General features: G+C 56.8%; 1 protein-coding gene across 1 annotated transcript; it reads left to right on the forward strand.

Moving 5' to 3' along the window:
- Positions 1-26,678, forward strand: gas6 (growth arrest-specific 6). Its single transcript, XM_052026062.1, has 15 exons — positions 1-162; positions 6,745-6,902; positions 9,209-9,233; positions 10,298-10,360; positions 11,884-12,006; positions 13,099-13,221; positions 14,358-14,483; positions 15,654-15,775; positions 17,351-17,469; positions 20,389-20,578; positions 21,599-21,760; positions 22,592-22,757; positions 23,225-23,376; positions 24,988-25,219; positions 26,061-26,678. Exons 1-15 carry the CDS (start codon positions 108-110, stop codon positions 26,210-26,212), a joined length of 1,968 nt encoding a protein of 655 aa, XP_051882022.1. The 5' UTR covers positions 1-107; the 3' UTR covers positions 26,213-26,678.
- Positions 26,679-27,649: the final 971 nt, after the last annotated feature.

Here is a 27,649-nt window from a genome sequence, read left to right on the forward strand (position 1 = left end):
GGGTTGGGGGCAGTGGGCGGGTGCACAGGTTGCGCGCCGCCGCGGGGGAGACCAGCCCCGCGCTCTCTGCCTCGGGCCGTCCGTCCGCGGTGGGAGATTCGGCCGGGATGCTCAGTGTCCTAACGCTGCTGCTGCTGCTCAGTGCCCCGGGGACCAGGCAATGTAAGCGGCCGCTCCCCGGCCGTCCCCTCCCTCTCCCTCGCCCCGTTGTCCCTCTTCCGCTCTCCCACCTTCCCTCCCATTCCCTCGCTCCTTCCTCTTCCTCCTTCCCTCCCCCTCCCTCCCTCCCTCCCCTCCCCCTCCCCCTCCCTCACTCCCTCCCCCTCCCCCTCCCCCCCCTCCCTCACTCCCTCCCTCCCCCTCACTCCCCCCTCACTCCCTCCCCCTCCCTCCCTCCCTCCTCCCTCCGTCCCCTCCCCCACTCTCCCTCCCCACACCCTCCCTCCGCCTCACCCACCCCTCCCTCACACCCACCCCTCCCTCTCCCTCACACCTTCCCCCTCACCTCTCCCTTTCTCCCACTCCCCTTTCCCCCTCCCTCCCCCTCCACGCCCCCCAATCCCTCCCACTCCTCCTCTCCCCCCTCTCCCTCCCCCCCCTCTCCCCTCCCTCCCCTCTCCCCTCCCTCCCTCCCCCCCCTCTCCCCTCCCTCCCTCCCCCCTCTCCCCTCCCTCCCTCCCCCCCTCTCCCCTCCCTCCCTCCCCCCCTCTCCCCTACATTCCCTCCCCCCCTCTCCCCTCCCTCCCCCCCCTCTCCCCTCCTCCCCCCCCTCCCCTCCCCTCCCCTCCCCCCTCCCCTCCCCCCCTCCCCCCTCCCCTCCCCCCCTCCCCCCCCTCCCCTCCCCTCCCTCCCCCCCTCCCCTCCTCCCCCCTCCTCCCTCCACTCCCTCCCCCCCTCCCTCCCCCCTTCCCTCCCTCCCCCCCTCCCCCCCCTCCCCCCCTCCCCCCCCTCCCCCCCTTCCCTCCCTCCCCCCTCCCCCCCTCCCCCCTTCCCTCCCTCCCCCCTCCCCCCTTCCCTCCCTCACCCCCCTCTTCCCTCCCTCCCCCCCTCTTCCCTCCCCCCTCTCCCCTCCCTCCCCTCCTCTCCCCTCCGTCCCCCCTCCCTCCCCCTCTCCCCCCTCCCTCCCCCCCTCCCCCCCTCCCTCCCCCCCTCCCCCCCTCCCTCCCCCCCTCTCCCCTCCCTCCCTCTCCCTCCCTCCCCCCCTCTCCCCTCCCTCCTTCCCCCCCTCTCCCCTCCCTCCTTCCCCCCCCTCTCCCCTCCCTCCTTCCCCCCCCTCTCCCCTCCCTCCCCCCCTCTCCCCTCCCTCCCCCCCTCTCCCCTCCCTCCCTCCCCCCCTCTCTCCCCTCCCTCCCTCTCTCCCCTCCCTCCCTCCCCCCTCTCCCCCTCCCTCCCTCCCCCCCTCTCTCCCTCCCTCCCCCCCCCCCCCCCCCATCTCCCCCTCTCTCCCTCCCCCCTCCTCTCCCCCTCCCTCCCTCCCCCCATCTCTCTCCCTCCCTCCCCCTCCCCCTCCCTCCCTCCCCCCCCTCCCCCTCCCTCCCTCCCCCCCTCTCCCCCTCCCTCCCCCCCTCTCCCCCTCCCTCCCCCCTCTCCCCCTCCCTCCCCCCATCTCCCCCTCCCTCCCTCCCCCCATCTCCCCCTCCCCCCTCCCTCCCCCTCCCTCACCCCCTCCCTCCCCCCCCTCCCTCCCTCCCCCTACCCCCTCTCCGCCCCTCCTCCCCCCTCTCCCCCCCTCTCCCCCCTCTCCCCCCCCTCCCCCTCTCTCCCCCCTCCTCCCCCTCCCCTCTCCCCCCTCTCCCTCCCCCCCTCTCCCCTCCCTCCCTCCCCCCCTCTCCCCTCCCTCCCTCCCCCCCCTCTCCCCTCCCTCCCTCCCCCACTCTCCCCTCCCTCCCTCCCTCCCCCTCCCTCCCCCCTCTCCCCCCCCCTCCCCCCTCTCCCCTCCCTCCCCCCTCCCCCCTCCCTCCCCCCTCTCCCCCCTCTCCCCCTCTCCCCCTCTCCCCCCTCTCCCCCCTCTCCCCCCTCTCCCCCCTCTCCCCTAACCCTCCCCCTCCTCCTCTCCCCCTCCCTCCCTCCCTCTCCCCCTCCCTCCTTCTCCCTCTCTCCCCTCCCTCCCTCCCTCTCAATCCCTCTCTCCTCCCTCCCCCCCTCTCTCTCCTCCCTCCCCCCCTCTCTCCCCCTCCCTCCCTCCCCCCCCTCTCCCCCTCCCTCCCTCCCCCCCCTCTCCCCCTCCCTCCCTCCCCCCTCTCCCCCTCCCTCCCTCCCTCCCTCCACCCCCTCTCCCCTCCCTCCCTCCCTCTCCCCTCCCTAACTCCCTCCCCCCTCTCCCCTCCCTAACTCCCTCCCCCTCCCTCCCCCCTCTCACCTCCCTCCCTCTCCCTCCCCCCTCTCACCTCCCTCCCTCCCTCCCCCTCCCTCCCCCCTCTCCCCTCCCTCCCCCCTCTCCCCCCTCTCCCCCCTCTCCCCCCTCTCCCCCCTCTCCCCTCCCTCCCCCCCTCCCCCCTCCCTCCCTCCCCCCCTCTCCCCTCCCTCCCTCCCCCCCTCTCCCCTCCCTCCCTCCCTCTCTCTCCTCCCTCCCCCCTCTCTCTCCTCCCTCCCCCCCTCTCTCCACCTCCCTCCCTCCCCCCCTCTCCCCCTCCCTCCCTCCCCCCCCTCTCCCCCTCCCTCCCTCCCCCCCTCTCCCCCTCCCTCCCCCCCCCTCCCCCTCCCTCCCTCCCCCCCTCTCCCCTCCCTCCCCCCCCTCCCCCTCCCTCCCCCCCCTCTCCCCCTCCCTCCCCCCCTCTCCCCCTCCCTCCCCCCCTCCCCCTCCCTCCCTCCCCCCTCTCCCCCTCCCTCCCCCCCCTCTCTCCCTCCCCCCTCCCTCCCCCTCCTCTCTCCCTCCCCCTCCCTCCCCCCCTCCCTCCCCGCCCTCTCCCTCCCCCACCCTCTCCCCCCCCTCTCCCCCCTCTCCCTCCCCCCCTCTCCCCCCTCTCCCTCCCCCCCTCTCCCCTCCCTCCTCCCCCCCCTCTCCCCTCCCTCCCTCCCCCGCCTCTCCCCTCCCTCCCCCCCCTCTCCCCTCCCTCCCTCCCCCCTCTCCCCTCCCTCCCTCCCTCCCCCCCCTCTCCCCTCCCTCCCTCCCTCCCCCCCTCTCCCCTCCCTCCCTCCTCCCCCCCTCTCCCCTCCTCCCTCCCTCCCCCCCTCTCCCCTCCCTCCCTCCACCCCCTCTCCCCTCCCTCCCTCCCCCCCTCTCCCCTCCCTCCCTCCCCCCCCTCTCCCCTCCCTCCCTCCCCCCCTCTCCCCTCCCTCCCTCCCTCTCCCCTCCCTCCCCCTCTCCCCCCTCTCCCCTCCCTCCCCCCTCTCCCCCCTCTCCCCTCCCTCCCCTCCCTCCCCCCCTCTCCCCTCCCTCCCCCCCTCTCCCCTCCCTCCCCCCCTCTCTCCCCTCCCTCCCTCCCCCCTCTCTCTCCTCCCTCCCCCCCCTCTCTCCTCCCTCCCCCCCTCTCTCCCCCTCCCTCCCTCCCCCCCTCTCTCCCCCTCCCTCCCCCCCCTCTCCCCCTCCCTCCCTCCCCCCCCTCTCCCCCTCCCTCCCTCCCCCCCTCTCCCCCTCCCTCCCTCCCCCCCTCCCTCCCCCCCCCTCTCCCCCTCCTCCCCCCCCTCTCCCTCCCCCCTCCCTCCCCCTCCTCCCCTCCCTCCCCCTCCTCTCTCCCTCTCCCCCTCCCTCCCCCCCTCCCTCCCCCCCTCCCTCCCCCCCCCTCTCCCCCCCTCCCTCCCCCCCCTCTCCCCCCCTCCCTCCCCCCCCCCTCTCCCCCCCCTCTCCCCCCCTCTCCCCCCCCTCTCCCCCTCATCCCCCCCTCCTCCCCCCCTCCCTCCCCCCCCCTCCCCCTCATCCCCCCTCCCTCCCCCCCCCTCCACCCCCTCCCCCCACTCCCCCCCTCTCCCTCTCCCCCTCCCCTCCCCCCCTCCCCCTCCCCCCCCCTCCCCCCTCTCCCCTCCCCCCCTCCCCCCCCCTCTCCCTAGCCCCTCACCCCTCTCCCTCCCTCCCTCTCCCCTCTCTCCCTCCTCCACTCCCCTCTCCCCCCCCCCCTCCCCCTCCCTCTCCCCTTTCTCTCTCTCCCTCCCTCTCCCTCCCTCTCCCCCCTCCCTCCCCTCTCCCTCCCTCTCCCCCCTCCCTCCCTCTCCCTCTCCCCCCTCCCTCCTCTCCCTCCTCCCTCCCTCTCCCTCCCTCCCTCTCCCTCCCTCCCTCTCCCCCCTCCCTCTCCCCCCTCCCTCTCCCCCCCTCCCTCTCCCCCTCCCTCTCCCCCTCCCTCTCCCCCCTCCTCCCTCTCTCCCCTCCCTCCCTCCCTCCCCTCCCTCCCTCCCTCCCTCTCTCCCCTCCCTCCCTCCCTCTCTCCCCTCCCTCCCTCCCTCTCTCCCCTCCCTCCCTCCCCCCCCTCCCCTCCCTCCCTCCCCCCCTCCCCTCCCTCCCTCCCTCCCCCCCCTCCCCTCCCTCTCTCCCCCCCCCCTCCCTCTCTCCCCCCCTCCCCTCCCTCTCTCCCCCCCCTCCCCTCCCTCTCTCCCCCCCTCCCCTCCCTCTCTCCCCCCCTCCCCTCCCTCTCTCCCCCCCCTCCCCTCCCTCTCTCCCTCCCTCCCCTCCCTCTCTCTCCCTCCCCTCCCCTCCCTCTCTCCCCCCCCTCCCCTCCCTCTCTCCCCCCCCTCCCCTCCCTCTCTCCCCCCCTCCCCTCCCTCTCTCACTCCCCTCCCCCCTTTCCCCTCCCTCCCCCCCTCCCCCCCTCCCCCCTTTCCCCTCCCTCCCCCCTCCCCCCTCCCTCCCCCTCCCCCTCCCCCCTCCCTCCCCCTCCCCCCTCCCCCCTCCCTCCCCCTCCCCCCCTCCCCCTCCCTCCCCCTCCCACTCCCCCTCCCTCCCCCTCCCCCTCCCTCCCCCCTCCCCCCCTCCCTCCCCCTCCCTCCCCCCTCCCCCCTCCTCCCCCTCCCCCCTCCCTCCCCCCTCCCCCCTCCCTCCCCCCTCCCTCCCCCTCCCCCCTCTCCCCCCTCCCTCCCCCCTCCCTCCCCCTCCCCCCTCTCCCCCCTCCCTCCCCCCTCTCCCCCCTCCCTCCCCCTCTCCCCCCTCCTCTCCCCCCTCCGTCCCCCTCTCCCCCCTCCGTCCCCCCTCTCCCCCCTCCCTCCCCCTCTCCCCCCTCCCTCCCCCTCTCCCCCTCCCTCCCCCTCTCCCCCTCCCTCCCCCCCCCCTCCCCCTCCCCCCTCTCTCCCCTCCCACTCCCTCCCCTCCCCCTCTCCCCCCTCCCCGTCTCCCCCTCCCTCCCCCCTCTCCCCCCTCCCTCCTCTCCCCCCTCCCTCCCTCCCTCTCCCCTCTCCCTCCCTCCCTCTCCCCTCCCTCCCTCCCTCCTCCCTCTCCCCTCCCTCCTCCCTCCCTCCCTCTCCCCTCCCTCCCTCCCTCCCTCCCTCTCCCCTCCCTCCCTCCCTCCCTCTCCCCTCCCTCCCTCCCTCTCCCCTCCCTCTCCCCTCCCCTCCCTCCCTCCCTCTCCCCTCCCTCCCTCCCTCTCTCTCCCCTCCCTCCCTCCCTCTCCCCTCCCTCCCTCCCTCCCTCTCCCCTCCCTCCCTCCCTCTCCCCTCCCTCCCTCCCTCCCTCTCCCCTCCCTCCCTCCCTCCCTCTCCCCTCCCTCCCTCCCTCCTCCCCTCCTCCCTCTCCCCTCCTTCCCTCCCTCCCTCTCCCCTCCCTCCCTCCCTCTCCCCTCCCTCCCTCCCTCTCCCCTCCCTCCCTCCCTCTCCCCTCCCTCCCTCCCTCCTCTCCCCTCCCTCCCTCCCTCCCTCTCCCCTCCCTCCCTCCCTCCCTCCCCCCTCCCTCCCTCCCTCCCTCCCTCTCCCCTCCCTCCCTCCCTCCCTCTCCCCTCCCTCCCCCTCCCTCTCCCCTCCCTCTCCCCTCCCTCCCTCTCCCCTCCCTCCCCTCCCTCCCTCCCTCCTCGCATCCCTCGCTCCCTCATCCCCTCCCTCCCTCCCTCCCTCCCTCCCTCCCTCTCCCCTCCCTCCCTCCCTCCCTCTCCCCTCCCTCCCTCCCTCTCCCCTCCCTCCCTCCCTCTCCCCTCCCTCCCTCCCTCCCTCTCCCCTCCCTCCCTCCCTCCCTCTCCCCTCCCTCCTCCCTCCCTCTCCCCTCCCCCTTCCTCCCTCTCCCCTCCCCTCCCCCTGCCTCCCTCTCCCCTCCCATCCCCCTCCCTCCCTCTCCCCTCCCCTCCCTCCCTCTCCCCTCCCCTCCCACCTCCCTCTCCCCTCCCTGTGCTCCTCCATCCCTCTCCCTCCCCCACTCTTCCCAATCCCTCCCTCTCCCCTCCCTGTGCTCCTCCATCCCTCTCCCTCCCCCACTCTTCCCAATCTCCCTCTCCTCCTCCCTTCTACCCCTCCCCCACACTCTCCCCTCCCCCTCTCCACTCCCTCCCCCCTCCCCCTCCCTCCCCCTCATCCCCCTACCCCCACCTGCCCCCCTCTCCCCCCTCTCCCCCCCTCCCTCCCCCCTCCCCCCCTCTCCCCCCTCCCCCCTCTCCCCCCCTCCCTCCCCCCTCCCTCCTCCCTCCCTCCTCCCTCCTCCCTCCCCCCCCTCCCTCCCCCCTCCCCCCTCCCCCCTGCTCCCTCCCTCTCCCCCCTCCTCCCTCCCTCTCCCCCCTCCTCCCTCCCTCTCCCCTCCCTCTCCCCTCCCTCTCCCCCCTCCCTCACCCCCTCCCCTCCCCTCTCATCTCCCCAGTCACCCCTCCCCCTCATCTCATCTCCTCTCTCCTCTCCCTCCAGTTGTGTCACAGAGGGCTGCCTCGACCTTCCTGTCCCGGAGCCGGAGGGCGAACCATGTGTTCGAGGAGACGCGGCAGGGCCACCTGGAGCGGGAGTGTGTGGAGGAGTTCTGTAGCATGGAGGAGGCTCGGGAGGTCTTTGAGAATGACCCAGAAACGGTAGGAGCCCGGCACAGGGAGGGTGGGGGTCCTGGCCGTGAGGTGGACTGGTGCTGACCACTGCATCCCCCAAACTCCCGGGGCAGGGGGGTTGGTGGAGAGAGGGGTGGGTTACGGTTGATCAGGAATGAGAAGGTAAAGGTGATCTCTCTCAGCCAGTCCCACCTGCCGCTCATTCCTGTGTGGTGACGGATGGCTCAGGTGGAGTACGGGCTCGAGGGGCCGAATGTCCTGATGCCAGACAGTGGCCCTCGGTTACAATCACTGTCATTGGCCTTTCATTAATTGCTTTGCTGGCAGACGGACTCAGTGCCCGAGAGACATGGGCTGAGGAGATGAAGGCAAAGTTGTGCCAGAGCCGGTGGGTCCCGAGTTCAGGGTATGGGAGAGATGTCACAGAGTGAGACAGCACAGAAACAGGCCCTTCAGCCCAACTGGTCCATGCTGACCATGTTGCTCTCTGAGCTAGTCCCATTTGCCTGCGTTTGTTGCAGTGTGCACTGCCTTCCTGGAGCTGCAGTCCACACGTCACACCATGCCAGGCACCTCTGGGCAGTCTGGGCATTGCCTCATATACCCTGGGGCAAGGCTCACTTGGGGCTCTTCAGTTCAGAGGCAATGTTGGTGCAAGGAGTGGGAACCAGGGCAACTCGTTGGGAAAAATGGGAAGGAGGGGATATTTCCCCCTGAACACCTGGGTGGATTTGAGGATGATTTGGTTTCGGGGCCACCACCTTTGTATCTCCAGCTTCCTTAGAAGATGGAATTGTGATGCTGGGGCTGAGCATCTGCGGATTGTCCATCAGGAGACAGAATCCCTTCTTATCCTGAACAAATTCTCTTTTGTTTCTGCAGCCCTGATGCAGGGTCTTGACCCGAAATGTCCACCATCCCTCTGCCTCCACAGATGCTGCCTGACCTGCTGCAGATCCAGCATTTGGTGGTTTTGCTCCAGATTCAGTGCCTGTGGTCTCCTGTGTCTTGCAAACTCACTCTGTGATGTTCCATGGCTCCACAAAGAGGCACGGAGACGGCAGACACTGGAATCTGGATCAACCTGCTGGAGGACTCAACGGGTCGGGCAGCATCTGTGGGGAGGGAAGGAACTGTCGACATTTTGGGTCAAAACCCTGCATCAGGACTGAGAGGGGGAGGGGGGTGAGACAGGAGTCAAAGGTGATTGGTGGACTGAGGAGAGGTGTGAGATGACGAGCAGATGGTGCCAGGGAGGGGAGGGGGGGAGTTGGGAGACAGAGGCAGGTGGACGATAGATGGAGGCAGATGGAGCAGGGAGGGGGGAGGAGAGGGTGGGGAGGGGGAGACGGCTGCTGGAGGGAGAGAAGCAGGAACGCAAAGGGCTGCCGTGCTGGAGGTGAGAGTGGGAACCATCAGGGGAGAGGTGTATGGCAGCTGGAACCAGAACCAGATAGGGGAGGGTGTGGGGTGGGGGGGTCACCTGTGGGTGAACTGTGTGTTCCATGGGTGGATGGAGCCAGGAGGGGGAGAAAGATGAGTGATGGGGGGTTGTTTCACTGTGGGAAAGGGGACGAAATGGGGAAGTGGTGCTGAGGGAGGGGTCACACTGTGGGAGGGGCAGTACTGAGGGGGTGTCACACTGTGGGAGGGGCAGTACTGAGGGAGGGTCACACTGTGGGAGGGGCAGTACTGAGGGGGTGTCACACTGTGGGAGGGGCAGTACTGAGGGAGGGTCACACTGTGGGAGGGGCAGTACTGAGGGGGTGTCACACTGTGGGAGGGGCAGTACTGAGGGAGGGTCACACTGGGAGGGACAGTTCTGAGGGGGTGTCACACTGTGGGAGGGGCAGTACTGAGGGAGGGTCACACTGTGGGAGGGGTGGTACCGAGGGAGGGTGACACTGAGGGAGGGGCGGTTTGATTTAGATGAGGCATTAAGCCAAGGTTCTGTTGGTCCTTTGAAGTGAATGTAAAAATTGCCAACGTTCAGAAAAAGTTCATGGGATTTTCGGTATCCTGATCAATGACTCAATAAGGTGCATCATCTGGTGAATGTCACACAGCTATTTGTGGGATCCTGCTGTGCACACACATCTATCCCTTTTTGACATCACAACAGTGACTGAACGTTCATGGTATTTGCTTTATTGCCTTACTGTTGAGTTCCTGAGGTATTGGAGCACACACATGGTTTCGTGTGTGTGGATGGTGCGAGGGAGCCAGGAATGCCACTGTAATGTTGCACTATTTGCCAGACTCCATGTGAAGTTTAGCATTTTTGATTATTGCCAGATCTTTCTATCTGAATTGGATCTTCCTTCTCTCCACAGAATTACTTTTACCCAAAGTATCGGGGTGAGTAATTCCTTTGAGTAAAGTTTTCAGTGTTGTGCTCTGTTTTCTTGGACATTCGTCAGTAACGTTGCAACTTCATGCCTCAGTCCAAACTAACTGTAAACATTCTTTGATTTTCCAGTCAGTGGAAGTTATGTTTTATATGGCAGGCAACTGAATCTTGATTTGCCCAGAGTTTCCCCATCACAGTAAGTTTCCCCTCCACGCGAGCACAGACTAAGACACTCGCTCAGTGTCGGCTCTTTCTCGTGTTCATTGCACAGTGGGGAACTCAGTGAAGTGACAATAATTGCCCGTCCCCAGGATGGGCCAATCACGGCAGGCAGGAAAATGACCAGAGTCATTGTCGCAGAGAATGATGCCAAATTCACAGACCATTTAGTCCTTGGTGTTACCGTTCCACACCAGGCCCTTCAAACCCCTCTCCACCTCTTCCCCTCTCCCCCATGTGTTAACCCAGTTTACTCTTAAATCCATCACTGTGGTTCATCCTGAGCCCTCCGTGTGGGAGAGAGCTCTATGTTCTCCCACTCAGCTGAATTCCCAGTTGGATTTAGCCACGGTCACTAGTTCTGGTCTCTCCTGTTGGTGGGAGCAGTGACTCTGACCAACCTCTTGCCCCTCTCAGAGGTTACCAGCCCTGTCAGTTTACCCTCACCCTTCTCCACAGTGGCCCTTGCTGTTCACCACTTCCCGTTGAGTGGACACGTTGGGTGGCGACTCCTATGATGCTGCCCTGGCCTGTTGGGCAGTGTGGAGCAGCTGCCCTTCCTCTCACTGCCCGGCAGCGGATGTCCACGTGGTACTGTTCCCTCTCCCATTCCCGTTGTTTTAGTCGGCCCTTGGTTCCTTTCCTCCACACCCCCTCCTCCACCCCAGAGAAAGGCCCTGATATTTACAAAATGCCAGATAGTTTAGGATTTCTAACTGAGCAGTGTTCTGTGACGTGAGCCACACGTTGTAGATCCTGGGTTTGTAAGAGGGCAGAGGTTTGTTGCAGGAAGCTGTATGTTCTGCTGACCGGTGTTCCTTCACCATCTCCTGCCTCTTGTTCTCATTGACAGAATGCCTCTCTCGGTATGGACCCAAAACCAAAATGAGCTCTGACCTGGAGACCTGTGTTCACAGTGAGTGCCTCGTTACATTTCCGGGACAGCAGGAGGAGCATAAATTCCTTGTGCGTTGTGAACAGTTCATTTCCTGTGTCTGGATTCACAGGGAGAAAGGAACTTTGCATTTGCACAGTGGCTTTTACACCCCATGCAGGATGTCCTAGTGTGGTCATCCAGTTGCATTACAGCAAGATCCCACAGGCAACCATGCATCATGAACAGGAAATCTATTACTGCAATTCAGGAATAAATAGTGAACTTCAGCACACTGGAGTCAACTCCCCAACTCTTCAAACTACAGCCCTGTTTAATACTTCACATGAACGTTTAGACAATGTGGCACTCCACCAGCTCAGTCCTCCCCACAGTGCGGCGCTCCCTCAGTACCGCCCCTTTTTTTTAATAATAAACGTTAATTCACTAAAAGCACTACAAAAGACAACCAGTGTCAATACACTACATCTAATACAGAAAAGAAGAAACTACGCAACGACATACTACGGTAGAGAATGCAAACTAATACTAACGAAACACACGCGACGCTACACCCGTCAATGCGATACGCGACACTTAAAATAAGAATCGCGTTCGTACCGTCCACGACACACGCGATCCCCTGAGGGGCCCACCGAGCGCGGAACTCAGCTAGGGTGCCCGCGGAAACCATGTGCTCCCTCTAAACACACCCCCGCGCGCATGTAAGCGCGGAAGATGGGCAGGCAGGCAGACCTGCCACCGTACCACCCTTTTTTTTGTACAAAATGTTTATTCGTTTAGAAAAAACTACAAAAACAACCAACAGCAAACACGCTACATCGAGTACAGAAAGAAACAACCCGGCCGAAACCAATACCCGCGCAACACTACGCCTGCAAACGCAAAATGCACGACACTTCACACCAGAATCGCATCCGTCTCGTCCACTACACACGCGATCCCCTGAGGGGCCCACCGAGCCCGGAACTCGGCCAGGGCGCCAGAGGAGACCGCATGCTCCCGTTCCAACGACACCCGCGCACACACGTAAGCGCGGAAGACGGGCAGGCAGGCCGACCTGCCGGAACCCTCGGCTTCCCACCACCGCGTCCTGTGGCTAGCTTGGCCAGGCCCAGCAGGAGACCCACGAGGAGATCCGCCGCGCGCCCCTCCCCGCGCCACACCGGGTGCCCGTAAACCAACAGCGCCGGGCTGAAGTGTAACAGTACCGCCCCACCCACAGTGTGACCCTCCCTCAGTACTGCCCCACCGTGCAGCACTCTCTCAGTACAACCCTTGCTGTAAGTCAGTGCTCCCTCCCCTCCCACAGCTGAGTTTTATTGTTGAAGTCCATACCCTGCTGGTGTTACCCACAGATCTCGGTCCGTGGTTACTGGGCACTCTGTGGAGCCAGGTGAAAGCACTGATGAAAATATTAGAAAGCTGTCATTTAATTTCAATTTGCCTGAGTTTGTGCAGTCGCTGCTGGGAATCCAGGCTCGATACCGTCAATCATGAAAGCTTCCTGGTTTGCCACCTCACCTCCTCTCCCCTCTTTCCAGATATTCCCAATCAGTGTTCCCCTGTGCCTTGCCATCCGGCCGGCTTCGAGCGTTGTGAGGACCTGAAGGGAGCCTTCAAGTGCGTGTGTAAGCAGGGCTGGAAAGGTGTCACGTGTAGCGTAGGTAAGGTGTATGTCCTCCTCCGATGGCGTTGTCCTCCTGTGCTGTGAATTCTCTGTAGCTGTTTGTGTGTTAGAGATCGCCAATCATTCTGGGGTTAATTTTCATGCATCTGATCCAACTGATTTTGACTTGGTTTTATGAAGAAATTGCTGTGAATATTATCCAATGATTCAGGAAGAGGCCATTCAGTCCCTCTTGTCTGTTCTGTCACTGCATTAGATCACAGCTGATCTGTTGCACCATAACTCCTGGCTACAAAGCCTGCACCAGCTGGCTAGTTATGTCCCCGCCTCCTCTCTTCCAGCAGCGTCCTGAGGATTGAAGGTGGCTCTGCCATCACCTGATACATCTGAAACAGGAGGAGTGATCAGCCACTTCCGAGCATTGCGTCTGATCTGCATTCCCCTCTGTCTACAGTAACCTTTCGCCTCCCCCCCCCCCCCCCCCCACTGATCAGTTATCTGTCTACCTCTACACTCTGCATCCAAACCTTTGAGGAAGAGACGTCCTCAGAGTTTGAAAAGAAAACAAAAATTGGCCTCATCTCTGTCTTAAGTGGAGGACCCCTTATTTCTAAACGTCACCCCTTGTTCTTTAGAATCTCCCTCAGGAGGAAACATCCTCTCCTCACCTACCCTGATAGATCTAGTCTGTTTTAATCAAGTCCCTCTCACCTGAGCTGGCTGTCTAACCTTTCCCCATGACAATCCGTCCATTCCAGAGATTAGTCAGTATACCTTCTCTGAATTGCTCACCATCTCACTTTCCCACCACGCCCTCTGTGCTCTTGCCTTCTTGCTTCTCTACTTCCCCTCCACCAGCCTCCTCTGGTGCCAGCTCCCAACCCTGAAACCAGTGCAGGGCTTCCTCTGTGCCTCATCGAGTGATGCTGAGCTCTCTGTGGCTCGATCCCCCGCTCTCCTTCATCTCGTCTCATTCCCCCACCCTACTCCCCTCCACTTCCATTCCTGCTGTCTCACCTCCCCTCTCCCTTCTTACCCACTCTGTCCCCTCCCTCCTTGCACTGGACAGAGAACGGAAAGACCGTGGCTGTGACGTGTTCTAACTGGTGTCCCTCTCCTTCCTCTCCAGATGTTGATGAGTGTAAATCCAGAAATGGCGGTTGTGAGCACATCTGTTCCAATGTAGAGGGCAGTTACCGGTGTTCGTGTCGGCCCGGCTTCAACCTGCTTCCCGACAAACGCCGGTGCAGTGGTGAGTTGGCACTAGGGAACCAGGAGCTTGTGTGCCTGCGGGCTAGGGGAACGGGCAGTCAGCAAGGTTGGGCATCGCCGGCACTTTGGGATCTGGTCCATTGGTACCAAGAGGCAGAGGAAGGGAACAGTTGTCCCAAGGTGAGGATGGAATCTCTGATGCCTGTGTACTGCGCTACATGTGAGACCAGCCCCCACCCCTGGGATCAGGGCGGGACCAGCCCCCACCCCTGGGATCAGGGCGGGACCAGCCCCCACCCCTGGGATCAGGGCGAGACCTCCCCCACCCCTGGGATCAGGCGAGACCACCTCCCACCCCTGGGATCAGGGTGGGACCAGTCCCGGGTTGGGTTGGAGCTGGTATAGTCTGCACTGCAAATTATTGAATGTCACAGAGCAGGAGAAGGCCATTCAGCCCATCCAGCTTAATACCAGCCCTTTCAAAGTATCTTCAGTCACACTCCCTACTCCTTCCCTCTCTCCCCTCCAGTATTTCCCCAATGCCTGTTGAATTGCCTCCCACCGCCCTTTTAGGCAGCATGTCCCAGATCACAGCAACTCGCTGTGTGAAAACACTCCCCTCCTCCCCCCTCTGGTCCTCCTGCTGACCCCCTTCACTCTGTGACCCCTGGTCACCCACCCTCCTGCCCCGGGAAACTGGTTCCAGTATTTACTCTTGCAAAAGAAAGTAAAAAATCTGCAAACATTGGAAATCTGAAACGAAACCAGAAGTGTGGTTCGGGCAGATCTGTGGGGTGAGGAGCAGAGTTAACGTTTCAGGTCGATGAGTGTACATCAGGAGTGGAAGGTGCCGGTTCAGCTTTAGAGCCACTGATGTGGGAATGGGGTACACTTCCAAGCCAGGCTGGTATGTGACCGCTGCCCCGCTGCCCTGTCCTGTTGGAGCTGTCGTGAGTCTGGGGAGTGTGTGTGCTGCATTCATTGGTTAGTGAGGGCTTCCATGAGGGTGATGTGCTTTGGCATAACAGGTAAAGAGCAGAACATTATTTATTGTACACTGAGCTCAGCTGATTCCTATAATCCTGGGGAATCGTTTCATATATTTTGATGATTGCGATCAATTCAATCAGTCACTTTATTATCTGTAAATCTAATGACAACACCTCTTGTTTCCAGATATAAATGAATGTGCGTTGAATGCTGAGCTCTGTGGATTAGCACGTTGTGTAAACACACCAGGCTCTTACAGATGCAGTTGTGACTCAGGGTACAAATATGAATCTTCATCCAAGAGTTGCCAAGGTAAGCACCTTGCAAACACAGCACTCAAGTGAAGGAACTGACACCAAACCAAGTCCTTAAAGCCATTGATCAGAGCAGTGGAGAGAATGCAGACTGTGGCACTATTCAAACAACAAGAACATTGGACCTCAAGGGTAGTGAAAACGCCCATAGACCTTTTCAGGGATGACAATATGACGGATGGGTCTTAATAAATGGGAGAGCAGTTTGAGGGGTGGAATGGCCTGCTGCTGCTCTAGGGGTAGCCTCAGCGCCAGTGACCCAGGTTCAATCCTGACTTCCGCTGCTGTCTGTGTGGTGTTTGCACGTTCTCCCTGTAATCATGTGGGTTCCCTCTGGGTGCTCTGGTTTCCTCCCACATCCCAAAGACGGGTTAATTGGCCGCTGTAGATTGTCCATAGCGTGTAGGTGAGTGGTGGAACCTGGGGGGAGATGATGGGAGTGTGAGGAGAATAAAAGAGAGGGGTTGGGGTAGGTAGTGTGCAATGGTTGGTGTGGACCCGATCAGCTGAAGGGTCTGTTTCCATGCTGTGTGACTCCATGACTGTGACTCTTCTGTCACAGCTGGTGTCCTGGATTTGACTGTGCCCAGCAGCAGAGCTGAATTTGCCTGCAGCTGCCTGCCCTGTCCATCCACAACAAGCTGGGCAGGGGCGGTCTCGCTGGCTGGAACCAGCAGCTGTGGTTGGAGGCCAGCAGTCTCAGTTGTGGTTGTGGGTCAGGCACTACTTCCCGCTGCAGTATTGAGGGTGTGCTACATCTTCAGAAGTACTGTCTTTTAGCTGAGATTTCATCGAGGCCTAGGTGGGTGTTAAAGATCTCGGTATCCTGCCCTGTATCTCTCCCATGCAGCAGAAATGGGGCAGGTGAATCAGGTTGTTATCCAACTGCTGCTTGTGGGATCTTGCTGTGCAAATGTGACCCTCCCAAGTGACGTCACTCAGAAGCAAAGTACGCCATTATCTGTAAAGTGCTTCAGGCTGTCCAGGGATGGTAAAAGGAACAAATATTTAAGTCTATCTTGAGTTTAAAAGATCCAGAGCCCTTTAACTGCACTAGCCCCTTTAACTGCACTAGCCCCTTTAACTGCACTAGCCCCTTTAACTGCACTAGCCCCTTTAACTGCACTAGCTTTCTTTCGTCACATGAAGCCTTTGTTCTGCCGTTCAGATATCGATGAATGTGAAGGTCCTGTCTGTGCAGGGGGATGTGTCAACATGGCTGGCAAGTACTCCTGCTACTGTGATGGGAAGCGGGAATTAAAGCTGGCTGCGGACATGCAGAACTGTGTGGTAAGTTTCTTAGACTTTGTCCCCTGTCTCAAAGGTTGTTAGAGGTGAATCACCATGGGGCCCATGATCTGCACCAATTATTGAGTCAATAATCTATATTTAATAGTTCAGCTCCTCCGAAAACCAAGCAGTCCATGCCTGCATGCAGCAAGACCTGGACAACATTTGGGCATGAGCTAGCGAGTGGTATTTGCGCTACAGTAGGGCCAGGCGATGACCATCTCCAGGGAGGGCATGTCATTACTTCCCTTCAGTGGCATTACCATTACTGGGTGTCTCACCATCAATATCCTGTGGATCCTGTGGGGTGTATCTCACCTCCTGACACCCCACAGTCTCCCCATTCTTTTGTTGTGGGGATAAGTACAGCTCCATCAGCAGCACTGGACATTCACCCATCAGTGAGGTCAGAGATCGCGGGGGAACGGTAATAGGTCAGGCTTAGTGCAAGAGGGTTGATGACCCTGTACTTGTGAGAGGTGGTCCTGTGCAAGGAGACGGATGTCGAATCCACACCAAACCTTGGAGGCTGGTTGGTGTCATTGAGATCACAGGCAATGGGCAAGCTCTGAGATAGTTTCTCAAATTACAGATGATTTAACATTTTTGTTTTCATACATGGGATGTGACTGTTGCTGTCTAATGCAACATTCTTGCCCAGCCCGAATTGCTCCTTTTTTTAAATTAAATTTTATTTACAGCGTGGTAACAGGCCCTTCCAGCACAACGAGTCTGCGCTGCCCATTTTAAACCCCCAAATTAACCTACCGTTACGTCTTTAGAATGTGGGAGGAAACTGGAGCACCCGGAGGAAACCCACGCAGACATGGGAGAACGTACAAACTCCTTAAAGACAGCGACGGGAATAGAACCACGATCGCTGGCGCTGTAATAGTGTCGCGCTAACCGCTACGCTACCGGTCCTTGTACTGAGTGGCTTACTGGGCCCTTTCAGAGGGCACTTAAGGTCAGTCAGATTGCTGTGGTCTGGTGTCACATATAGTCCAGACTGGGTAAACTTGGCAGATTCCCTCTACCATGGGACGTCAGTGAGCCAGGTGGGCTTTTTCATTCATCCAAACTTTTACAGTCACTGTTACTGACTGATTTTTTTATTCCCAACTTATTTAACTTAATGAATTTAAATTCTCAGCACGTGGTTCATAACACTGTAGAGTCATTGTGGCACAGTAGGCCATTCAGCCCTTCTGAGTTCATGCCAGCCCCCGCAGAGCAATCTATTCAGTCCCTGCTCTTCCCCCCGTCCCTGCAAATTATTGTCCTCCGTGTCTCTCCGGTTTCCTTTGTAAAGTCTGATCAAATATTTCCACCAGCATTCCATGCAGATGTCCCCCTTCCATACATCCTTTCTCCTCAGTGTACATCTGCTGGTCACTGATCCACTAATGGGAAGCATGGCTCTCTGTAACCCTGCTGAAGGCAGAGCTCTGGAGAAAGTGTCGATCCAGTGGGTTCCACTTCAGTGACTACGTCTCGGTCTGGCGTCTGTGCTACATGGTGAACTTGGTAAGACTTCCTGTTTCAAGCAAGCTGCCATTTTGTCTCCGATTTCAGAATATTTTGCCTTGTGTGTCACTGAATACTGTGAAGAATGAGGGATCCCTGTATCTGGGAAGGTTTTTCCAAGGATTTCCTGTGTTGTATTTTAACTTCAAGAGAAAGCATCAGACAAGGTGAGACTTTGCTCAGTTAAAGAGCCCATTGGTGGGGTGTGGAGGAGGGTGCACTATCTGACCTCTGAGTCCACCCGTCCACATAGGACAGTGGGTATTGGTATTGGAGTTGGTTTATTATTGTCACTTGTACCGAGGTACAGTGAAAAACTTGTCTTGCATGCTGATCATACAGATCAATTCATTAGATGGTGCATTGAGGTAGTAAAGTGTAAAACAATAACAGAGTACAGAGTAAAGTGTCACAGCTACAGGGAAGTGCATTGCAGGTAGACAATACGCAAGGTCATAACAAGGTAGATTGTGAGGTCAAGAATCCATCTCATTGTATAAGGGAACCGTTCAATAATCTGATCACCGTTGGACAGAAGCTGTCCTTGAGCCTGCTGGTACGTGCCCTCAGCCTCCTGTATCTTCTGCCTGATGGGAGAGGAGAGAAGAGAGAATGGTGATGAGTTTGCTTGGAATTATACTATTGAAGGTGGAGCTGTAGTCAATAAACGATAGTCTAACGTAGGCGTCTTTACTGTTCAGATGCTCCAGAGATGAGTGTAGGGCCTGGGAGATGGTGTCCACTGTAGACTTGTTTCAGCGGGAGGCGAATTACAGTGGGTCGCGGTTGTCTGGAGGCTGGAGTTGATGCGTGCCATGACCAGCCTCTTGAAGCACTTCATGATGGTGGATGTCAGAGCCACTGGCCGGTAGTCATTAAGGCACGTTACCTTGTTTTTCTTAGGTACCGGGATGATAGTGGTCTTCTTAAAACAGGTGGGAACCTCAGACTGAAGCAGGGAGAGGTTAAATATGGAATTCTCACCCCCTCGCCCTTAGGTCAGGGGTTGGAGGTTGATGGAGTTCTGATGGGTGAAGAGATTTGAGTAGATTAAAGGTTATGGTAGCACTGTGGGGAGATTGAGTTCAGATATGCATCAGCTGTGATCTCATTAAATAATGGCAACAGCCTCCTTTGGGAGAGTTTTATAGCCCTCTACAAGCACAAAAAACGGTGAAGAACATGGAGTCAATTCTATAACCCCCAAATCTTATCTGATCTTAATCATTTTGTCACCAGGGCTGTGACTTCAGCTGCCTGTGGGTATGTTGTGGAATTCCTTCCTTAAAACTCCCTGGAACTTTTTCTTCCTCTGAGACATTCCTTAAAATCAGCCTATTTGAACAGGCTTTTCCTCACCTGCCCTGGAGCTCCCGTAAATAGTGAGTAACCCGCTGGGAAGTTGGCTACACTGCCAAGATCAGTTGTTGCGAGGGCACATCCTGTGATCGGGAAAACGTCACCCCCCCCCCCCCCCCAGGAAGTGTCTCCGTCACCCCTGAAACTCCCTTCATTGAGGTCGAGTGTCCCCTTGTTGCAGTTTCACAAGATGGGTTGTGTAAGATTTGCACATAATTTTTCACAAAGCACAAAAATGTCAACAAGTTGCTCAATTCCTGGAGACAGAAGCTTATTGAAGGAGCCTTTAGACATGGTTAGCAAATAGTTTATTTTGATTCCTCCAGCCCGCAACCCCGAGTGGGGCCTGTTGGCACGAGGAGTGGGAATACCGACTCCTGGCCAGGCTCACAGGCCCTGTCTCCAGCTTGCACTAACGAGATCCAATCAAAGTGCCTGGCCCTTCTTCACATCTGTAGTTACATGAGATCGCAGCCCTGGGCCCGGTTCCATTGGGCTGGAGTCCAGGGGATTTGGCAGCAGCTTTCAACACTTTCTTCTTTCCAAGTCATTAGTCTGCTCAAGAAGTATGTTCATGTGAAAGTTGTACACAGAACCAGGAGGCCTTCCAGCCCCTTGAATCTGTCCTACCATTCAGTAGGACTCTGGCTGATCTAAATCCAATCTCCATATCTCTTGATGTTTTCACCCAACAAAAATGATCGTTCTTTGTTTTGAACAGAACAGCACAGGAACAGGCCCTTCAGCCCACACTGTCTGTGCCAACCACCATACCAAAATAAACTAAACCTGTCTGCCTGCACATGGTCCATATCCCTCCACTCTGTGTATGTTTATGAATCTGTCTAAACGCCTCTATCGTATCTGCCTCCACTACCACCCCTGGCAACCCGTTCCAGGCACCCACCACTCTCTGTGTAAAAACAAACTTACTTTGCACATCTCCTTTAAGCTTTCAATCCCTCACCTTAAATCTATGCCCTCTAGTATTTGACGTTTCTACCCTGAGGAAAAAGGCTTTCTCTACCCTATCAATGCCTTTCATAATTTTATAAACCTCTATCAGGTCTCCCCTCAGCCTCCGACGCCCAAGAGGAAACAATCTAAGTTTGTCCAACCTCTCCTAATACTCTCTAATTCAGGCAGCATCTTTGAAGCAATAAAGCCTCAGTTTATCCAAAGCTTGTACCCTAACTGGCACTGTGCCCCACTATCCTGGACTTGCTGACCACTCTAGGTTGGACAACACCTTGACTTAAAACATTTTCATTGTTTTCAAATTCCTTTGTGGTCTCTCCCCTCCCTGTCACTGTACCCTCTCCAGCCCCGGAGTTTGCTCTACTTCTCTAACCTCTAGTTTACCCCCAGTTCCCTTGCCTCCACTGTTACTGTGTCATTGGCTGCCTGCCCTGAGCTCTGGAAACTCTCCTCTCCTGTAATCCTCCATTTTGGCTAAGATTCTTGGTCTCTTTAAGCTGCATGGCATCAGTTTCTGACTGGTTATACTTCTGAGGAGTACCTTGGGACTATTTACCATGTTAAAGGTGCTATCTAAATGAGAATGTTAGGTGAAGGACCGAGGACTATCTAACATCCATGTATCATATGATTGGGCAATGGGGACTGTTTACTGATTGGCTGAGAGGTCATGTGACTAAAGCTACATCCAATGGAGATGATGTCCGTGTTCCACTGCAAGCCTGGTGAATTGTGTTCTTACTGGGCAGGTTCTCAGTAGAATTTGACTTCCGCACATTTGACACGGAGGGCACGATATTCCAGGCGGGACATCAGAATAACACATGGATCATGCTAGCTCTGCACAACGGGAAGCTTCAGGTCCAGTATCACAATGCCAATGAAGCCTCAGGAGTCACGACTGGAGGCCCACTTGTGAATGACGGGCAATGGCACACAGTAAGTTCCAACCTGGTCACTTTTCCTTTCACAGGCTGCAATAACATCCTGGTGTTCAACTTGTGGACCTCAGCTGTCCACTCTTTCCTATCATCAGAATGTTGTGGGTTCAAATCCAAAGACTTGAGCACAAAATCCGAGCGGAGTTTCCCAGTGCATTGCTGAGGGAATGCCACATTGACACAGGTGCTGTCCTTTGAATAAGGTGATAACCCAAGGTGCTGTCAGCTCTCAGGTGGCCCAGGTGTCAGTGGGTTCTCCTAAGTGTCTTGAGGCCAATATTCCTAACATCACTGAAACAGGTGATCTCATCCTGGGCTCTTGCTGTGTAGTTTGGTTGCTGTGGTTCCTACATTGGCTGTCTCATGGCTACAGAGACTTGGGTTCGATCCTGACCTCTGATGCTGTCTGTGTGGAGTTTGCACGTTCTCCCTGTCACCGCGTGGGTTTCCCCCAGGTGCTCCGGTTTCCCCCCACATCCCAAAGACGTGCAGGGTGGTAGGTGAGATGGCCACTGTAAATTGCCCCTCATGTGTAGGTGAGAGGTAGAATCTGGGGGAGGGGGATTGATGGGAATGTGAGAGAGTAGGTTACAGGGAAAGAAGTGGGGCAATGGGATTGATGGAATTGCTCTGAGAGCTGGTATAGACTCGATGGGCTGAGTGACCTCTGTTATGTGAAAGTTCCAGCAACTACCACCTTTCAAGAATTGTACAGTGTTTCGAGATGGTTTAGAAGGATATGGAGCAAACGCAGGCAAATGGGATGGGTATCTTGGTCGGCACGGACCAGTCGGGCTGAAGGGCCTGTTTCCGTGCTGTGTGACTCTGTGACCTGAGGTTGTGGTAGGCGAGTTTGAAATATGTCTTTTTGATCAGGGTCGCTGGGTTACTGATCATAATTATTGCCAACAGTTACGGGGCAGTTGTACTTGCAGTTGTCAGCCCCACTCTTGAGGGGGCTCTGTGGGCTGTGTCTCACTTTGCAGTTTTTAAATCAAGAAAATGCTTTCTGTTCCAGATTTCCGTTGAAGAATCAACAAACAGTTTAGTTGTGAAAGTTGCTCGAGAGGCGGTGATGAATATTAACATCCCCCAGAGCCTGTTTCTGAAGATTCCGGGACAGTTTCAGATAGACATCACTGTCGGAGGCCTCTTTACTGGTGCCCAGCTTGTTAAACAGGTAGCTGGCATTGTTTGGTATATCTCCTAATCATCAGCAGTACTCTGTGCCATCTTCAGACTGTCTGGAAGTCACACTATCTATGTGACCTACACCACCTCTGGGGATGGTTGCATGTCTTGTGTGGGGAGTTACAAGTGTCATGCTCAAGTCAAGTTGAGTTTATTGTCATACGTACAAGTCCATGTGTGCACAGATGCAATGAAAAACTTACTTGCGGCAGCATCACAGGCACAAAGCAAGAGAGGCACGTTCACAAGAAAACATAAATTGAACATAAATTATACAAGAAAGAACACAATTAGAACAAAACAAAACAAAACAAAGTCCATTGTAGTGTAAAGTGGTCACAGTGTTGCTATACTGAGGTAGTGATTAGGGTTGTGCCGGTTGGTTCAAAAACCGAATGGTTGAAGAGAAGTAGCTGTTCCTGAACCTGGTGGTGTGGGACTTCAGGCTTCTGTACCTCCTGCCCGATGGTAGCTGCGAGAAGATGGCATGGCCCGGATAGTGGGGATCTTTGATGATGGATGTTGCCTTCTTGAGGCAGCACCTCCTGTAGATATCACTGATGGTGGGGAGGGATGTGCCTGTGATGTATTGGTCAGTGATGTATCTGGAGACTGCGTGTTCTGTCTGGGGGTGTCGTGTGTTGTCTGGGGGATTCCCATGTACTGTGGCAGTTTTGGCTGAGTCCCATGTGGTTGCACCTTCTGGGTCCTTGGCTCTGCCTGTACCATGAAGGTTGGGCATTTTGGGCAGGGTTGGTGTTGGGAGGAGGGGCTTACTTTTGATCATGGACTGACTCGGATCTGATTCACCTTCCTCCAGATTAACCCTAGACTGGACGCATGCCTGCGAGGATGGAATTGGATGAACAGTGAGGACACAATAAGGGAGACCATCGAACATGACGAAAGAATGCAGTGCTTCGCCGAGCTAGAGAGGGGTTCCTACTACCCTGGACATGGCCTGGCTTCATTCCTCCTGAATTACGGTAGACACATTCACCTTCTCTTCATGGTACTAAAGACTCTGGGGATTGAATTGTCAATTCAGGATCTCAATATCACGTGTATGTACAATCATATGAACTAGGAGCAGGAATAAGCCAATCAACCCTCGTGCCTTCTGTCATTCAGTGAGATCAGGGTTAATCTGATTGTAACCTCAACTCAGCATTCTTGTGTACCCATGGTAACCTTTCACCCCTCAGAGGGGAGGGTACCTGTGGCCCAGACAATTCATCAATTTATTCATCAATGTCTTTAAGTCTAATGGAATGAAACTGGTTCTCTCCCTTTGTTTCTCAGTTCTCATCATTGTTCTTCTTGTCACTGGATCTCAACCCAATTCCAGTTTTAATCCAAACTTTCAAAAGTCACACTTTGCTACACACTTTAATAACCCCTGCTGCCTGCAAAGTTTGGGTTGCAAGTATTGACTGCTCTTTTTAAAATGCAGATATCCAACTGGGAGCGGACACTAGGAGCTGGGAGGTGAACTTTGCTTTCTCCATCCGCCCGTCTCAAGACACAGGGGTGTTGGTTGCCTTGGTCAATGAAAGCAGTGTCCCACTGTCACTGGCCATCATCGATCTGAACGCCACCACAAAGGTAACCAAAGTGATGACACAATCTAGTTGGGGTTTGAAACTCATGGAGTGGAGATCAGCTCACCTCAGGTTACAGGCTTCTGGTCACTGGAAAATGTTTCCCAGGTGACTGGGGTGGGAACATGCGGCTGAGGCAGTGGGAGACCTCTGGCTCTCAGGCTGGGAAGTTTCATGGGAGAAACTCCAAGAAACTGGCACAAAGGAAGTAATTGCAAGAGGCAGTGAGTTAGCACACTGTGACTGTCCTCTCCTCCTTCAGCCTAGAGTCTTGACGCATCGCAGACCGTTGGGGAAGGGCCTACATTTCCCCCTATCTCAGACGTCCTCTGGGGAAAGTGTTGGGATCTGGGCAGTATCAGCCAATCGACACATTCCTTGTTGATCTTTGGCACAAAATCAGAACCCTCGGACCCACTGGTCCAGCAGTGACTACTGAGAGGGGCATGACTGGATCAGGGCAGTGACACTGGATCTACCCACACCTTCTGCCCTGACAATAAAAGGACCTCTTATTCATCCAGCATGGAAACAAGTGCTCTGATGGACACAGCAATAAATAGGGCAAGGCCCAGTCAAATGGTTCGAATCATCTGTTCGAGGCCCTTTCCCCCTTCAGAGCACAGACTGGTGCTCATCAAGGCTGGTTTGACTGTGGATTCATCATGATGTGGGTGGTGGACCAAGGCTGATCCTTCTGGGGCAGCACAGACAGATCAGCTCACTGAAACCTGCAGGATCCTGAGAGGGAACTGGGCACTGAGAGGGATGAGGGGCCAAGGAAGAATCTCATCTCTGGAACTCTCTCCCCAGAGCCGTGGGCACAGTTCACCGCGAGTGTTCAAGGCTGGGATTCGTAGTGTATCAACCAATGAATGGATTAGAGGGGAGGGGATGGGATTGGGCAGGATCACAATGAAGTTGGAGCAGGTTTGGTGGGCTGAATGGCCTCCTGCTCCTTGTCCTTCATTTGGCTCTAGTGTGAGGTGTGGAGTGGAGTTGTCCCCACAGCCAGTGCTGGTTAGAGGTGAGTCTGCAGAGCTTGTGCCCATGGCCACGTTGCTGTGTCACAGATCAGTGCCCAGTGCTGGGAGGGGCATGCACCCACCCACATCTCTCCTGGATCTGCAGAGTCCATGCCCATGGCCACGTTGCTGTGTCACTGATCAGTGCCCAGTGTTGGGAAGGGCGTGCACCCACCCACATCTCTTCCGAATCTGAAGCTCTCTCTCCACCCAGCACACTGTAATCATTCACCCACACCTTTCCTACAATTTAAACGTTCTTCACATTCTGTTCAAACCCCACCCATGGCCTCTCCCCTCTCTCCCTTCACTGCAGCCTGATACCTCCTCCCACTGAAAACACTGCCTCTAATTCCTACCCCGATCTAATTGCTCCCCACTGGCAGCCGTGCCTTCAGTTGCTGCACCTCTCGGCTCCAGAACTTCCCTGAACTTCTCCTCTCCGTCTTTCCTCCTTTTGGGCACTTTTACAATCCGTCCCCTTTGACCAAGCTTTTGGATGTCTCCCTATGTGGCTCAGTTTTGAGAATCTGCTTGACCTGGCTCTCGTGAACCTCTGTACAGCTGTAACATGTTGCTTGTCTCTCCAGGGTGTCACGTTGGCTATCGAGAATGTGGTTGTTTACCAGCTGGACCGGTTGCTGCTGTGTGCTGGTGATAGACTGTCCATCAAGTTGATTGCTACTGAAGGCCGTATAGTCCTGGAGTCCTCAGGCCTGCTCGGGAGCAGCCCTCTGAAAAGGTCACAACTTGCCGAGCGTCTCAGCACACTCGACCGGTACATGCGGGGATCGGTGCAGACCTATGTGGGTGGAGTGCCAGGTAAAGTCTTTGCACACCTTTAATCTGTTCAAAGTCGAGTGCATCTCTTCAGTCTGCATTACTGTAACCCCATGGCATAATCTTTCAACACTGCTATGTCAACGTTGAAAAAGGGGAAATCCTATGTCAACGTTTTACCTGTCACGCAGTAGTTGCAACCCTTCCACCACTATATGACACTGTTGTACTTCTAGGAGATCAGTTGGAAACAGCTGGTAACCCTCTGGGATGTCCTGTCAGGCCAACTCTTAGTCATAAAGCGGACACAGTCCGGTATGAGATGACCATTCCCGGTCCCCTGCTGTGCTTGTCCTGCCTGTTCCAGTCTGTCTCCAAACCATTGTCTGATGTTCATCCTGTTTTTCATGGCTGGAGATGTCTCCTGGGCTTCTGAAGGGCACTCAGTGAGCAAATGAATATTTCCCACAGCTGCTGCTTCAGTGCTAGAGGGAGTGGCGCAGTGCCAGAGGAAGCAGCAACACTGGCACAGTGCCAGAGGAAGCAGCAACACTGGCGCAGTGCCAGAGGAAGCAGCAACACTGGCGCAGTGCCAGAGGAAGCAGCAATACTGGTGCAGTGCAGAGGAAGCAGCAATACTGGCGCAGTGCCAGAGGTAGTGGGCTGTTTCCTTGAAGTTTAATAACTGGGGTTCCTATGTGAATGTTAGCAGTGAACAGAGACTTCAGTCAGTTCCATCTGACCAAGCACCCAGTGTTTGACCTCCCACTGTTGTCTAGTCCTGCCTGGTGGTCATTGTCTCTCATTATATCTCAGTAAACCCACAACGCTACGTTGTCACAATGACTTGTTGGTATCTAAGGTCTTGATGTCTTATTTCCAGATGTTCCAATAACAGCAGCACCCGTCACTGCCTTCTACCAGGGCTGTATGGATGTCTACGTCAATGACCACGCCCTGGACCTTGATAAGGCTCAGTACAAACACAACGACATCAGGTCCCACTCCTGCCCTCTGCCGAACACAGCACCTTAGCCAAGGGAGGCACCCCCTTCACCATGAGCATCCACTATACCTGGATGTCTCAAGCTAATTTCCTGTACTCCACTGATGGGGCTTCTCTCAGTATCTGTCTGGGAGGTGGGAGAGGAGAAGCAAAACAAAGTAGCTCGGAAGTGAAGATGCTGCAATGCCAAAGTGTGTAACCAGGCCCCCATCTCTGCAGGTCGCAGATCAAAGTGTGCGGGCACAGCTTTAACTGCAAGTGATTTTAACCACGGAAAGTTTATCCAGTTAGCCGGGAAGCTGAGCTGGGAGGGGGTGGCAGCTTCAGTCTGCAAGGGTATCAGCACATCGATCGAGAGTGGCCTCAGCTTAATGCCTTTCAATGCAACTTATATACAATACTGTGCTATATCCTCAGCATACACCTGTAAACATTGTACGGTATTTCAAAGTATATGGAAAGGTGCTTCACAGAATGAAAGTATACTGGCCTAAAGTCTGCCATTGGTTACCCATTTTGTGTGTGTTTGTCAGTTTCTGGAGTGAAATCTGTGCTGATTTCCTACTGATCACCATGTGCTGGGTCAAGAGCACATTAGATCACCACACAATACATCCTAATGTATACTACAGTGGATCTCCACCACTTACACCCAGAAGCAACCCTTCCCAGTAGCTGGAAGAGTGTTGCTTGTTTGCTAGGTTGTCCCTTTAGGAGCTGGATGTTCAAGTCACACCAACACAGCTAGGACCAGGCAACTCCCACAACTTACACTGGTCCAATGGAGATGTCAGTTTCAGTTTCAAAAATAGTTCTGTAAACTTTGCAAATGAGGTCTGGACCTTTCTGCTGCTTTCACACTGGCCTAGCAGAGCTGCAGGGTGACAGAGGTGTTCCAGGGTCATCCAGAGAAATCAGAACCCAATGTCTCAATGATATATTGACCTGTGCATCTGCTTCTGAAATTGTAAAATGAATCCACACACAGGCATCCTCTGGCTTCAGGAGCCGAGTGGAAGCAAATCGCCCTCACCCTCGGGACTGCCTCAGGAGGAGATCATCAGTAGGTCACACTGTGGATCAGTACAGAACATACCAGTACAGTACCATCACACAACAGATCCCAGTCACTGGCCTGCACTGTGGATCACAGTATCACACATCAGGCATGTGAGAAGAAATCGGTGGGTCCCCAACCTGATGATCCCACCCAAGTGGATCAGCGACACGGTGGTTCCCCTCACCTGGACACCTTGAACTAATGGGCAGAGGTTCAGAATGAGGGGTGGCCAGAATTCTGTCCAAGAGTGGAGGCTGAGTCATGGTGGGGTGGGGTGGGGGGCAGATATTTAACCTGCATGGGTGTGGGGAGAGCGCGGGAGGGCACTGCTGGATGATGGAACAGGTCTGAGGAGCCGAATGGCCTTCTCCTGGTCCGTGTGCAGGAGCAGGGGTGCAAACATCGG

Source organism: Pristis pectinata, chromosome 11 (genome assembly GCF_009764475.1).
Source record: "Pristis pectinata isolate sPriPec2 chromosome 11, sPriPec2.1.pri, whole genome shotgun sequence".
Lineage (NCBI taxonomy): Eukaryota > Metazoa > Chordata > Chondrichthyes > Rhinopristiformes > Pristidae > Pristis > Pristis pectinata.